The following is a 15,388-nucleotide window of genomic DNA, read 5'->3' as shown; positions in this document are numbered from 1 at the left end:
CACCACTCTGGGTTTTCTAGTGGTTTATTGGCGATAAGAGTCTCATGGACTTTCCTGCCCAGACTGGCCTTGATCTGACATCCTCAGATCTCAGCCTCCTGAGTAGGATTACAGGCGTGAGCCACCAGTGCCTAGCTAGCTTCTATTTTCATAAGTAATATATTTTAGGAAATATTTAGAAATGAGATATTTAATAGTAGAATGCTTTATCCACTGATAGCAGAAAAAGTATGAAATCTGTAGATAATACATGTTGCCTTTAAGCTTAGCTAAATTGTATAGCTGGTTGAGTTTCATTCTAGAGATTCCAAGTTTCCTGGGGAGGGAGTTTTAGTCACTTGTTTTCTATGTTCTTGGACAGAAAGTCTTTAGATGTCCTTAGTAGTGATAAGGATAGGGGTTTTACTTGATGTACTTGGCTGTAGATGAGACCTGAGACGTGGCTTTTTTCTGCTAGGGCAGATAATGTTGATGTAAAAGAACAGGAAACCTTCCTTGTTACTTAGATATAGATTATTGCAGTTGGTATAAGGAAGGCAGGATGAGTATATATAGTTACAAAGCACAAAACTAAGAAATTTGTGAGAGTACTCATTTATGACTAACAGTACATTTTATGCTTAATAAATCTTAGAGGGCTGCTGCTTTTCTGAAGTTGTTACAGATTTTATAACTGTAATACTTCAGTTCAAAATGGGCTATGTTCTGATATGTAGTATTTTCATTTTTATATTTAAAGGAGTCTGTAACTATAGCTTTGGTGTCTTTGTTGCCACAGTGCCTACCTATTGTTTTTCATTCAGTATGTATTACTTTAGTGTTTTTTGTGTTTTGAGGATACAGCAGTGCATGGGACAGAACATATGTTCTAGTCCAGTTTGGGAAGTGTTAAACTGTAAAGGAACTAGTTGATTCCTTCTACTTGATGTAAACTGTAGTTGATACTTGGTTTTATTATTATTATTATTTTTGGTGAAATACATTAAAAAATTCTCTTGTTTTAAAAATTACCGGTCTTTTTGAAGATATTTTTATGTTCTGTTATTTGATTTCCTTTCAGAAATGAATCTTTATGCTTGGCTAGACTGCTTTGTTCTCGATTTAGGTACATATCTATTTACCATAAAAATGGACTCCAGCCAGGTGTCAGTGGCTCACAGTTGTAATCCTAGCTACTCAGGAAACTGAGATTTGAGGATTACAGTTCAAAGCCAGCCATGGCAGAAATGTTAATGTAACTCCACTCATATTTCAAAAAGGCAGAAATGGAGGGGTGTCAGTGGTAGATCACCAGCCCTGAGTGAAAAAGCTAAGGGCAAACACCCAGGCCCTGAGTTAAAGCTAGTACCAAAAAGTTAAACTAAAAAAAATTAACCCCACATTTTATATTCTCATGTCTTAAGTACTTGCTTTGTTGCTGGTTGCCTTCTACTTGAATTGTGCATCTGTTAATTTGTCATTGTATTTTGAACAGTTTTTGCTTTATATATTAGATTTTATGCTGTTTGGTATATAGAGGCTTTTGACTAAGAGAACTTCAGTGTGGCTTGTACCACTTATCAATATAAAAAGACCTTGTTTGTCTGATATAAAAATAGGCATTCTCAGTGTATGGCTTGAGTCAACACTTACTAGCTTTGTACCTCTTTCATTATACTGGTTATTAAACACTCAATCATCAGTAACCACTCTTGTTTCCTGGTAGTAATGATAGTAGTGATAAATATACAAAAATAGACTTTAATTAATTCTAAAGTTTGAGTCTTTCAGAGTGGAACTTTTATACCTCATGGATTGATTTAGGAAATTGACCTGATGGCTTTCTGCTGTCTCCAGGGAAAAGGCTGAGGTTTTTTTTTTTTTTTTCCTGTTAGTTACCTGCCCACTTGGTGGACAAGTTTTCACTACGCAGAGTATCCTGAATAGTGAGGAATGGTTAGAAAGTTGTACAAATAAAAGCAACAAGAAAATAGACAATAAATAGGTGATGGCCAGTGATTGGGGAAATGGAATGGGGAAATGGAAAATGGGGAGTGATTGATAGTGGGTACAGAGTTTGCTTTGAAATTAGATAATGATGATGGTTGTATGAAGTTGAGAATGTCTTAAAATCAAGACCTTGTTAAAAAAAATAATGCTGGCATGAGTGGCTCACACCTGTAATCCTAGCTACTCAAGAAGCTGCCATCTGAGGATGGCAGTTCAAAGCGAGTCTGGGGCAGGAAGTCAATGGGACTCTTTTTTTTTTTTTTTTTTTTTGGGTCCGGTTGTGGGCCTGAACTCTGGGCCTGGGCGCTGTCCCTCAGCTCTTCAGCTCAAGGCTAGCGCTCTACCACTTGAGCCACACTGCCACTTCCAGCTTTTTTCTTTTTGCTTATGTGGTGCTGAGGAATCAAACTCAGGGCCTCAGGCATGCAAGGCAAGCTCTCTACCACTGAGCCACCTTCCCAGCCCCGTCCATGAGACTTATCTCTAATTAACCACCAGAAAACTGGAAGTGGCACTGTTGCTCACAGAAGAGCTCAGGACAGTGCCCAGGCCTAGAGTTCAAGCCCCACTACTGACAAAAGATATGGAACAAATCCAGATGCCCCTCAGAAGATGAATGGTGAATGGATTGAGATAATGTAATATATATATATGTATATATATGTTTATATATGTATACATACACATACACAATGGAATTCTGTGCTTCCATCAGAAAGAATGGCACCACCCCATTTGTAAGAAAATGGAAGGATTTGGAAAAAGTTATGTTAAGTGAAGTAAGCCAGGCTCAAAGAAACATAGGTCCCATGGTCTCCCTTATTTGTAATAATTAGTATACATCTAGGATAATCTTAGCTCGATTGTTATGTGCATATGACCATATAAGATGATGCTAAGAGAAATGAGCTCCAAGACATGGACACAAGAGGTTTTTCTTTGTTGTTGCTGTTCTCCGTGTACTATGTAATTTTTTTCTTTTGTATTCCCCCCCCCCCCCCCCCCCGTACAGTTTATCCCCTGTTGTCACTGCATTCCATTTTGGTACTCTGGGTATTACATACGTGTTTATCTGAACTAGGGAAGGGAAGGGGAACAACAAAATGGTGAGCCAAATGACAAAGGGGGAACCTATGCGACAGTGATACTACAAGACAGTATGTTGGAAATGATCTGCACAACTTGGAGGGGGGTTGGGGGAAGAGGGAAAGAGGGAGAAAAATGAAGGGGAAGGGGAAACAAGTTAGACAAGAAATGTAATCACTACCTTTTTTTTTTTTTTTTTTTGCTGGTTGTGGGGCCTGAACTCTGGGCCTGGGTGCTGTCCCTCAGCTCTTCAGCTCAAGGCTAGCTAGCGCTCTACCACTTGAGCCACAGCGCCACTTGTGGCTTTTTCTGCATATGTGGTGCTGAGGAATCAAACCCAGGGCCTCATGCATGCAAGGCAAGCACTCTACCACTGAGCCACCTTCCCAGCCCATCACTACCTTATTTATGTAACTGTAACCCCTCTGTACATCACTTTGACAATAAAAAATATAAGGAATACTTATTTCTTGGAATTAAATGTCATTCAGTTCCAGGGTAGAAATAAAGCTAATAAAGTATTTTAATTGTTGTAATTTTGTGTTTTGACAAGGCCTTCAGAGATCTGGATAAGCATAATTTTGGTGACAAATACAAAGGTAGATGGACCTTTTATTTAGGAGAATATGGTAGAACTAGGGAGAAAGTATGGATGCAGTACTTCTGGCATTGCTTGTTCAGACTATACTGGCTTATGACTTCTTCTGAAGATAGCTTGGATATTGCTTTCTCAAGTTTCCTTGATCAGAGAAATATATGCTCCTCTTATGAATACTCTTACTGAAAAGTAGAATGGGAGATAAGGAGATTTGGAATTTGTTGGTGGTGGGAAGTAGTGTTAACAGCTGCTTATCATGCTTTGCCTGTTTTAAGCACCAGAATACATCTAAAAATAATCTTTGAGGTAGGATTTTCAATAGAAATGATTAATAAGCTAGTAGACTTTGTTGAAATCATAAATCTCTGCTTTCTAATAGTGTTTATGGTTTTCATTTATCTTGTGAATATTGTAAAATGAAGTAGATAAAAGCCAGTACTTGATCAATTTTTACTTTGATTTTTTTCTTATTTTTTATGGTAATAAGATTTGAAGTCAGGGCCTTGTACTTAATAAGGAGCCATCCCTCTGGACCTGAGTTTTTGTTTGTTCTAGGCTGCCTAAGTTAGCTGCAACTTTGTGTAGTAGAAGTTGAAAAGTCTTTTCTCTGTTCAAGTTATTATTCTTATTATTAAGGTATTATACAGAGGGGTTATGCTTATCAGATAATGAGTCCATTTGTCTTTGGACAATGTCACTTCTTCCTTTGGTTTCCATCAGTTTCTCCTCACATCTCTGCCCACACTTTGCATAGTTCATTTTCCACAGAGTGTCTACTGAATACCGTGACTGCATTTGTTCACCCTTCTTCCCTTCATTTTTGTGCCCCCGCATCCCCTTCAAAGGACAAAAATGGTAACAGCAAGAACAACAACAAAAAAGCAAAAACAAACACCACCACCACACTACCAAAACCCAAAAATCCCATATTTCCATTTCCTGATATTTTCTCTTTTTCTTAAAAAAAGGGCTTTAAAACATTTCTCCCCACATTCTATAACTTTCCTCATAAGCATCCTGTTGAATTGTTTTAGAAAAATAGTCTTTAAATTTTTTTCTGTTACTTGCATCAAATCAAAGGGAATATTTTTTCTTAAAATCTTGTGAATTTGAAGTTTTTTCATGATTTTGAATTGTTTTTAATTATATTTTTATTATCTTTAGTTGTGCAAAGGTTTTTAAATACAATGCATCTTGATCAATATCACTACTGCATCATTCTCCCATTTCTTCCCTATTCCTCCCCTCAATTTTCCTTGTTTCATAGGACATGCACGGAATATTTTGACTAAAACAACTGCAGTTAATTCTAGTTCTTTTATGTGGATCCCTGTCTTTTAAAATTCCTACTAATCTTTAGAAGTAGGCAGTTATAGATTCACATACACATACCTGGTCACAAATACTTAATATGTGTCCAGAGCTTTTGTGTGCTATGTAGAAGTTGAGCATCTGTAATCTGAAAATCTGAAAATGCTCCAAACAGAATCTTTTTAAGGGCCAACATGATTCTCCAAGTGGAAAATTCCACATGTCATGTGATAGGGCTCAATCATAAACACAGTCGCAATAAAGATAATGTATAAAGTTACTATAAGACTATGTATATAAGAAATATATGTGAATATTTACACTTGTGTCCAGTACCAAAGACATCTTGAAAATCAGAAAAAAAGTCTATAGTCTGAGGCATTTCTGGTTGTAAGCATTTCAAAGAAGAGATACTCAATCTCTTCCAGTTTCTTTTGATGTATTAACAGCTATTAAAACAGGCATATCACAGAACTTTTCTGTGTGCTAGTAAGATTCTGAGTGTCAAAGACAGATATAAAATCTTTGCTTATAGATTTTAATGGAAAATGGCAAGTTAATAATTGGAAAGTAATTTCTTCCTTCCTTCCTTTCCCTCCCTCCCTTCCCTTCCTCCCTCCCTCCCCCTCCCCCTCCCTCCTTTCCCTCCCTCCCTCCCTCCCCCTTTCTCTCTTTCTTTTCTCTTTTCTTTCTTTCTTTCTTTCTTTCTTTCTTTCTTTCTTTCTTTCTTTCTTTCTTTCTTTCTTTCTTTCTTTCTTTCTTTCTTTCTTTCTTTCTTCTCTCTTTCTCTCTTTCTTCTTTCTCTCCCTCCCTCCCTCCCTCCCTCCCTCCCTCCCTCCCTCCCTCCCTCCCTCCCTCCCTCCCTCCCTCCTTCCTCCCTTCCTTCCTTCCTTCCTTCCTTCCTTCCTTCCTTCCTTCCTTCCTTCTTTCCTTCCTTCCTTCCTCTGTTGTGTTGATGCTATTATCTTCTTGGGTACCAGTGGAGGCTTCCTGGATTGCTGGTCTTGTTTGGATTACATAGTTGAAGAGGATAATGGAGAGCTTCAGTTTTCTGTAGCTACAGAAACTATAGGGGTTGAAATGTAGTTCATGGTAGAGTAAACAGAGTTTTTGGGCAAGAAAGTAATTTATTTAGTTTTGACATTTGCTTCTGTCGCTTTTATATCTCATCTTGTGTTATCCTTTATGATCTAGCTACCATGACCTCTTTTCTGTTTCTCAATAAGTCTTTTCTCCTATCTAGGCTTGTGCATTTACTGTTACTTCTGTTGAAGTTTTTCTTGTAATTCTTTCCATGGCTAATTCATTTTTATTCAGCCAAATATCAAATAAGTTTTTTGTAGTACTTATTGCAGGATGTAATTCTAATTTTGTGTTCTGTTAGGATGTTATTAGCTTTAGGAAGACAGACAGCTGTGCTTTTATTCAGGTGTGTCACTTCTAGTACATAGTAGGGACTCAATGAATATGTATTGAAAGCATGAATGAACCGAATCTTGAAGGAATCAGTTTTGAAGGTATGAGGTAAGAGCTAAGATCTGAATGGGGAAAAATTGCTGTGATTAAGGAGCTATAATTAGAATGTGGCAGGGGTAAAAGTATAATGGTCCTAGTTATTCCAGTTTGGGTTTTATTTGAATTAGAGTGTAGAGGTTTTAGTCTGAAGTTTAAGGTAATCTGTCTTTTAAAAAGTTCCTTGGACAGATGGGTAAAGAGTAGATTGAGGAGGATAAGACTGGTAGGAGATAGTTAGGAGACTTTTGCAGTAGATAGTAGTAGAAGACATGATGGAAAATGAATAGATAGAGGATTTATTTGGATATGGGGCTTGCTATGACTTGCTAATGAATGGAAGAACGAAAAAGAGGAGGTAACTCAAAGGTGACATCCGGATTTCTTGTTTGAGTAACTTAGTGGAAGATGGGGTTATTTACTCAAATGGGGAGCTTGGAAAACAAGTTTCTAGGAGACATTAAAATCCTGTTTTGGTTATATATATATATATATATATATATATATATATATATATATATATATATATATATATATATTTTTTTTTTTTTTCACTATCTCAGTCATGGGTGTAAACTTAGGACTTGGGCGCTGTCCCCAATCTCTTGCTCAAGGTTAGCTCTCTACCACTTTGAGCCACAGCTCTATTTACAGTTTTCTGGTGGTTAATCAGAGGTAGGCTGCCTAGGCTGACTTTGAACCATGAGCTTCTGATCTCAGCTTCCTGAGTAGCTAGGATTATTGTTATGAGCCACCAGTGTCCAGCCTCTCATAATATCTTTACTTGGGAATGTGAAGTAGACAGGTGGAGTCTAAGTCATGAATTAAGAGAAAGCATTTGAGTTGGTATAGAACATGGGAGACTGGTAAAATATATACATATATGCTATTTTAATCCATGATTAGAGACATTACACATTAGTGTGTGTGACAAGTGATTTCCAACATTTAGAACTCAGATGGAAGAACAGCGACCTGAAAAGGATTTGGAGAGGATTGGATATAAGAAGATATGGTATTTTGACAATAAAAGATTCACAGCAGCTTGGCATAATAGCTCACACTTGTATTTGTAGCTACTGGACAGGCTGGGATTGGGAGGATCATAGTTTGAGGCCAGCTTGAGGAAACAAATTAACAATAAAAAAATTTTAAGAACCTTGGCCCATGCCTACCATTCCAGTTATGTGGGAAATGTAAATAGGAAGATCATGGCCCATGCTAGCCTAGGCAAAAAGTGAGAACCTAGTAGAAAAATAACTAAAGCAAAAATGGCTGCAGACGTTAAGTGACAATTTACTTAGCAAGTGCAAGGCATTACAGTACAGCCTAGATGTGTAAAGACATGGTGGTTAACACATTCTGCAATTTGGGAAACACATGTGAAGTGGAAAAATCTTTAGAAAATAGATGCATCTACTTCCAAGGGTTTCTTAAAACAGGACATTAATATGAGTAACATAAATAAATCTTGAACAGACCATGAGGAGATAATTCTTTTCTTTGTTTTGGCATTCTTGGGAGTTTTGATTTTTAAAAGTTGGAAAGTAATGTTTGAATGTGTAATTTGGGAGTAAATGATTTGTTTTCCAAGATTAATGGTGTTAGTGTCACCTAGTGTTCACATGAAATATTGCAGCCAGATTTGTATGTGGCAATAAAGCCGTAACCCCAATTAGAAAAAGAACATTTCTGGGAGAATTTTGTGTGTGAATTTCTTGTGATGTACAGAGTCCTGTGTTGTTTAGCTCACCTGTTTATTCTGCTTTTCTATCACATTACCCTTTTGCTTATTTTTCAATTTAATACTTAGTGCCTTTTGTCTTCCAGGTTTTAGCTCATATATTTCCTTCTTAGCAAGTTCTTTCCTACTACCCATGTTAAGATTCTTCTACACTTACCTTAGGTTCTCTTTATCACTATAGCCTGTTTTATTCCTCATCCTGGGAGTTCTTTTGCAATGAACACTTTTCCTTACCTCTTTTTTCCTCTCACTTTGTATGTAAACTTCAGGATAGTAGGCCACCTGGCTTCCTTATTAAGTCATGGTACCCTGGAACAATACATTCTTGGTTATGTAATACATTTCTTTTTTAAACATTTATATTTTGTTGTAAAAGGTGATGCACAGAGGGATTATAGTTATGTAAGTCAGGTAATGAGTTATATATTTATAAAGTAAATATTAGTAATATATAAGTGGTAATACATGAACTATAGGAAATGATAGTGTTGAGTTTCTGTGAGCGTATGGATTTATCCAGAAACAGAATTATAATGTATTTGATTACTGAAACTTAGCTGGAATAGGATAGAATGAAAAATTTTCTTTTTTATGAGCTGGTATTAATGTGTCTGGGAAAGAAAAAAATTGTGGATTGTTGAATTCTGTATTAGTTAAGCTCAATGACCCAGGAAAAACATTTAAAGGTGATAAATATTGGGGAGATATGTTTTTGAAAGCATTTGTATTTAATTAACAAAGTAACCAAAATGATAGATTTGTTTTTGAACCAGTTTTTTCCTCTGTCAAACTCCTACCTTAAGTTTCTGGATCACTTAAGTGGTCTTCTAGCCTCTAGAATATTGGGACTATAGGTGTGTACCACCATGTTAAGCTGAAGGTAATTTGTTTTTGTGTGAATTTTTAGGTGTTTCTGTAATGTGTTTATTATTTCTTAAGTTTATTAAAAAGAACAAAAACTATCTTTGAGGGAAATAGAGAATTATAGGTAAGTCTGTTTAGTTGAGAAAATGAGGTTTGTGTTTGTTTTCAGGGAATAATATGGTTCTTTTAGTCTATAAACTCAGGAGTAAAGAGAGTATATTTCCATTATGTGGAGCAGTCCAGGAAAGTAACCTCTCTAATTTTGAGATGATTATCCAGCAAGATTCTTCAACATGAACCATTTTAAAAAGTACATTAGTTTATAATTTTAAGTAGTTTATGTTTTTATCTAGTAGTGTTTTTTTTATTCCCTGCATTTTTCCTAGGTGGATGTGGGAAGAGAAGCTTGCAGAATTGAAATGGAGGTCAGAGCTTCATTGCAGAAGGTTAGTGGGTCATCTGATTCTGTGGCTACACTGAACAGTGAAGAATTTGTTTTGGTTCCTCAGCATGCTGATGATACTTCTACAAAAGATGATGAAAAACCTCAACTGAAGGTATTTATTTCTGTTCTAATATGACATTATTTTAATTCACTCTTTTTTTCTCTTTAAAACTATTTGAAGATTATCTTGGGTGGTATATAAAAATTTAAGGTTTTTCTCAATTACTGACCTTGAGAGTAAATAAAAATTAGTGTTTGCTTTATCTAGAAGTTATTTACTTGGTTTGAATGTTTTAAAGATTTTGCTTTTGGTTATTTACCCTATAATTTGATATTTCAGAAGGAAAAAAATTAAAGGGAAAATGGAAAAGGTAATTTGCAAATTAAACTTAATGGTTAAATCATAAAAATTTAATTGATCTAATTGTTTCTGTCTTCTGGGTTTTAAAAGTCAATTACATAAAAGTTGATTTCTTTTTTTTTAGAGATGGTTTCCATTATGAAATTTGTTTTAATCAGCTGTAACATTCTACTAGGTGATTTAACAGTAAACTTGTGTAAATATTTTGAAAGTATATTATCATATATTTATCAGTTCTTTTCATTTGGATCTGGTCATTTTTCTTCTTTTCTTTTTGGATTAGTTTTCCTACCTCAAAGGAAAGAAAGCAATCAAACACAGGTATATGTATATGAGAATTGCATAATTCTCTCTGTAAGCAGGAATGGAGTAAGTTAGCAGTGCTATGTATTTTTTCTGGCTTTTGCTTAGTATTAAGAATAGCAGCAAAGATGCCTTAATATATGTCTAATAATGAAATTAGTACAAAAATGAGATAATTGAATATCCATTACATTATTCTGATAATATATTGTTTTATCCTTCAGACTTATCAGTGGCTTAACTTTTGGATAGCTATATTTTTATTTTTATTTTTACTTTTTGCCAGTCCTGAGGCTTGAACTCAGCCTGGGTACTGTCCCTGAGCTTCTTTTGCTCAAGGCTAGTGCTCTACCTCTTGAGCCACAATGCTACTTCTGGCTTTTTCTGTTTATGTGGTGCTGAGGAATGAAAGGAACCCAGGGCTTCATGTATGCTCAGCAAGCACTCTACCACTAAGCCACATTCCTAGCCCAGCATTATTGTTTTTAAGAATTCATTTATTTACTTAGGCTTTATGCTTCACCTGCTTTTAAGAAAAAAATAGAAGTCAACTTGTATTTAAACAAATTTATAATATTCTCCTTGGTAGCTAGCAAAGAATTTATAAAAGAATCATAAACTGTTTGTACTGTCTTTTAAAAGGCATTTATAAATTATCCTGTTTAAATTTACCCATTTTCTCCTTTATATCATATAATTTTAAGATCATATAATATGGTGCATTCCTCCCCAAATGAAAGGAATAAAAGAAAAAGCAATCTCTGTAAATAAAATCTCTTACCAAATGTAGTTGGAAATTACCTAAAGTGTTTAGAAAGAATCGTTTTGTGAAACTAATAATCTTCTCATTTAGTTGGTTTTATTATTTGGAATTTTAATTTCTTATATGTGATATAAGCACATTAGTTCTTAGTATTCAATAAATATATTTTTAATTTTTTCTAGAAACAAATTTTTCTAGAAGAAATTATAACAGTTTTACAGAATTAATATCCCAAATTATAATAGGACTGAAATAGAATTATGTTTCTGTCTACAGATAGTTTCTAATGGTGATGAACAATTGGAAAAAGCTATGGAAGAGATTTTGAGGGATTCTGAGAAAGGACAAACCAGTCTTCTTGTTGATTGTCAAAGTTCCAATGAGATTTCAGACCATTCATTTGGAGATGTTACAGCCAGCCAATCAAATAAGCCATCTCTTCAGTTAATTTTGGATCCATCTAACACAGGTATTATATTCAACTCTTAGAAAAAACTGATAGTACATATTTTAAGATGAACAACTGAAAATTATTAATTTTATTTTGTTTTATTTATTTTTGGTGGTACTGAGGGTTAGATTTGGCTTCATGCATGCTAGGCAGGCGCTCTATTGCTTGAGCTATGCTTCAAGCTATTTAAGTTTATTATTTCCCCTTTTTCTTTTCTGATTTCTGTTTATTGAATAATTGGATTGTTTCTCAGACAAAAATTTTATATTTGAGAAAGTTTCCAGTTAAAATCCTCTGAAGAGGGCTGGGTATGGTGGCTCACATCTGTAATTCCAGATACTTGGGAGGTAGAGATAGAAAGGATCATTGTTCCAGGCAAAAAGTTGAAACCCTGTCTTAACAAACAAGGCAGTCAGGGTGGTGTGCCTCTCTAACTCCAGCTATTCAGGGCATCCTAAGTGAGAGTATAGTATTCCAAGGCTGGCCCCAGGTAGAAATACAGGACCATATTAAAAAAAAACAAACCACAAAGGCAAAAAAGGACTAGGGACATAGTTCAAGTGGTAGAATGCCTCTCTATGAAGCACGAGCCCTTGAATTCAAATTCTAATACTGTCCTTCCTCTCAATTCTCTGAAGCATGTTGTTTTTAACATATAATCTACCTGATGATGTCTAGATTACAAGTTCTATCTTCCTTTCTGTTTCAATTCACTTTTTAACTCCTTTTGCTATACTTCTTTACTCTGCTACATACATGTATAGCATGGTAGCAAGTCCATGACTTATGTTAGTTTACAGACTGAAGGGATTGTCTTTTTCCTCTTTTTCTTCTCCAGGATTTTCTGATTTACTCATTGCGTCCTTGGGCCCTGTTTCTTTTTTCCTATGATAGAATGAAGATTTCTCTCTTAAAGCCATGTTTCACTTCGTGTTTTGTACCAAGTTGAAGGCCAAGTAATGAGAGAAAAGAGAAAATAATTGGAAGTTTCCTTTTCTGTTTTTGTTGCAAACTTGTTCTTTGCCTGGTATTCTAGCCATTGAGAAAAGCCTTTCTCTCCCAGATTTTAAGTGCTTTTGCTACTACCACACTATTGCAGTATGACTGGGAGAGGAAACAGCAACAACAACAACAACAAACTGCAATTTTCCACAGTGGTTTGCATGAACTTTACCTGTCCTTTGGCCAGAAAGATTAGCTTTTCCTTACCATTTTGGTTTTTATTATGTTTTGGCAACTGTGGCCATCCTTAGTTTAAAGCTAGAATACAAAGGTTAGAAAAAAATGAAATTCACAAACGAAAACACCTTCCCCCTCAAAAAAAATCAGCAACAACCCATCAATATTCAGTACTCTCATTGATTCTTCAGCAACTCTTCTTGAAGGTTTGATTTCTCTTCCCTCACTCCCGTCCTTACTCCCTCAGTTGGCAAGCCTCTATCACTTAGGCTATGCCCCCAGCTCTTCTGTTTTATTTTATTTTTGGGATAAGGTCTGGTTTACTTTACTGGGATGGCCTTGACTCCTGATCCTTCTGCCTCCTAAGTTGATAGGATTATAGCTATGTGCCATCATGACCAGCTTTTATGTTTTCTTTTTTCTTTTTTTACATAATGTGTTTTCAGATAGTTGCTTTATATTCTTTCTAGAATTTTTAGTTCTAACCCTAAGAAAGAGAACCTATATATAACAAATATTACTTTAACTTGGTTGGTCCAGTTGTTTGTTTCTGATAACATCTCAAACTCTCTTAGTTTTGCTGATGTATTTTGAAGTTCTGACAATAGGGTATATTGTTTTAAAATTATATTTTCTTGGCTAGAAGAACTATTGCAATTGATAAATAACAATCTTGGGTTTGTGGCAATCTCTAATGAAGACTAGCCATTACTACTGCTCCAATATATTTAGATGAACATAGAAGCAAAGATGTAGGGCTAGGAAGACCTTAGTTAAACAGGATAGTAATAGAAAGAAGACAGTGGGGACACTAATGAATAATCTAGGTGTGTGGTTGTATTGGGAAGGAAGAGGTGGGAAGACCAAGCTTAATAGGAGATGAATGAGAAAGTAAAATAAAATAGGAAAATTGAGCTAATTTTGTTGAGGTAGGATGACTGAAATGAAGAGAATTGAATAAGCATACACACATATACAAGAAAAAAAGTAAAAAAGAAAGGTGAAAGAAAAGCAAAAACAAAGCAAATATAAAAACCCAAAGTAACTAATACACAACAACAAAACTCCAGAGAAAAAAGAAAGGATGTTTGGGCAATCTAGTTACTAAGAAAAAATGTAGGTAACAAGGAATGATTAGTGATGGGGCAACAGGTATAGAAGGAAATATGAGCAAGAAAAAAACCTGCTCTACTTGTGGAGAGAAGTAAAGTATATATGTGGAAGGTTCATCAAAAGGATATGAAATATGAATCAAAATTAAATATTGAAAGGCAGGTGTTGTGATACAAATATGATGACTTTGGAGGAAAGGAAGAGAGAAGCAAAACTGAAAAGTGAAGGAAAGGGGGTACATGTCCTACACTGAAAAGTAAAAACTAAAAATTAAATGATATACAGGAAAGAAATCAAGATAGCAGTAACAAGTACAAATAGATATATTAAACATGGTCAGATTTTTTTTTGTTTTTCTTGGGTGGGATGCAAGAACACCCCACTATTTTGTAGAGCTGGACGGGAAGGCTATCAGCACAGAGACCCAGGAAGCAGGCCCTGGATAGTGAGTACTTAACAGAACATTCCCTTCAAAGGTTCATTTCTACCCTGGCCTCAGACTTAAGCAGTTCTCTCCTAGCCTGCGAAGGTAGAGCCACTGGAGAACTTCCTCCCCCTCAACTCTCCCTTCAGAGTCCCTGCTGCCTGTTATGCCTTTGCTCTGTGACCCAACAAGGCATCCATGAGATCTTTCTTTCTCTACCAGATGTTTGGAGTGTTGCCTATTGGGGTTTCAACTGCTTCTAAATAGTGGCCTCTGCCTGGTCTGATGAGTTGCTATTTCAATTCTCCATGGATAATAACAGCAGCTTCTGTGTTTCTGCTGTTTGTCCTGGCAGGAAATCCCCAGCCTGCCTTCCTAAGCCTCTGGTATCAAACTAAGCTGACAGTGTTTCTGCCTTTGAGATTCCCTTAGGGAAATTGTCAAGCACTTCTTTCTTCCCTTCTTCTTAACCATCTTTTTTGACTAACTTACTTCCAGATTCTATAGAAAATGTCCTGTGAGTTATGTAGCCATGGTTACCCCTTAGCCCCAGGCTCAAGATGGCAACTTCCTGTTTCTTTCCACAAGAAAAAGGAGCCACATGATCCCTTTCTTCACCTAGGCTAAACTCTCCTCTGGGGTAGTCACAAATCCCTGTAGTGGAATTAACACTTAATCTTGCAGATTGTTTGGGCTTTTCTTGGAGCTAGGGTTGGTGGTTTGTAGGCAGGACCATCTGATTTTATCTTGTAATGTTTCATTTCCCATCTAATAGTAGGAGCCAGAAAGCTACTCAGAGTACTTCCTTTTCTCCAGTTGAGATTGTTTCCCTGAAGTTTTTTACCTCCCTGTCACCTCCTTCTTCTCTCCAGAATCTGTTTTATTCTGTGACACATTGTATTCTCATTCACAGAGTGAAAATAGCAGATACTTCTAATCTGCAATCTTGCCTTAACTCTTCTAGAATTGTATTTTCTCAATGAATTGATTTTATTATTGTGAAATATCTCATTTCTCTTGTTAAATGTTTCTTGTTTTGCGTCCTATCTTTTCTGATATTGATATAATTCCTCTAGTTTTTTTTTATAGTGCTGACTTATATTTTTCTATTAAAATAACTTTTAACATATTTGTGCCTTTTAAGTGTGTTTTGTAGATAACTTTCAGTCTTTTACTGTTTAGGCATGGTCAACAAACTATACGGTATGGGCTAAATCCTGCTATTTGTTTTGATAAGGCTTGCAG

The 15,388-nt window shown here is 35.7% G+C and overlaps 1 protein-coding gene and 1 long non-coding RNA gene across 5 annotated transcripts in view; one reads left to right on the top strand and one right to left on the bottom strand.

The window, feature by feature from the left end:
- Positions 1-15,388, top strand: part of Rabgap1l (RAB GTPase activating protein 1 like) — a 460,833-nt gene that overhangs the window by 27,229 nt on the left and 418,216 nt on the right. For 3 of the 4 annotated variants that reach the window (XM_070034428.1, XM_070034429.1, XM_070034431.1), the window contains 2 exons: positions 9,491-9,661; positions 11,253-11,445. In XM_070034428.1, coding sequence (XP_069890529.1) covers positions 9,524-9,661; positions 11,253-11,445 — 331 coding nt within the window. In that variant the 5' untranslated portion in view covers positions 9,491-9,523. The remainder of the gene's footprint in view (positions 1-9,490; positions 9,662-11,252; positions 11,446-15,388) is intronic. The other variant, XM_070034430.1, reaches the window with a different exon arrangement.
- LOC138835832 (uncharacterized) overlaps positions 7,388-15,388 on the bottom strand; it is a 34,933-nt gene continuing 26,932 nt past the window's right edge. Inside the window, exons 5-6 of the long non-coding RNA XR_011374733.1 lie at positions 8,475-8,549; positions 7,388-7,471 (exon numbers count right to left, since the gene is read on the bottom strand). This is a non-coding gene — a long non-coding RNA (uncharacterized lncRNA). The remainder of the gene's footprint in view (positions 7,472-8,474; positions 8,550-15,388) is intronic.

Source organism: Dipodomys merriami, unplaced genomic scaffold (assembly GCF_024711535.1).
Source record: "Dipodomys merriami isolate MVZ:Mamm:240054 unplaced genomic scaffold, mDipMer1.0.p SCAF_24, whole genome shotgun sequence".
In the NCBI taxonomy this organism is placed as follows: domain Eukaryota; kingdom Metazoa; phylum Chordata; class Mammalia; order Rodentia; family Heteromyidae; genus Dipodomys; species Dipodomys merriami.
Note: the sequence above shows the minus strand (reverse complement) of the source record. Positions and strands in the feature narration are given on the sequence as shown.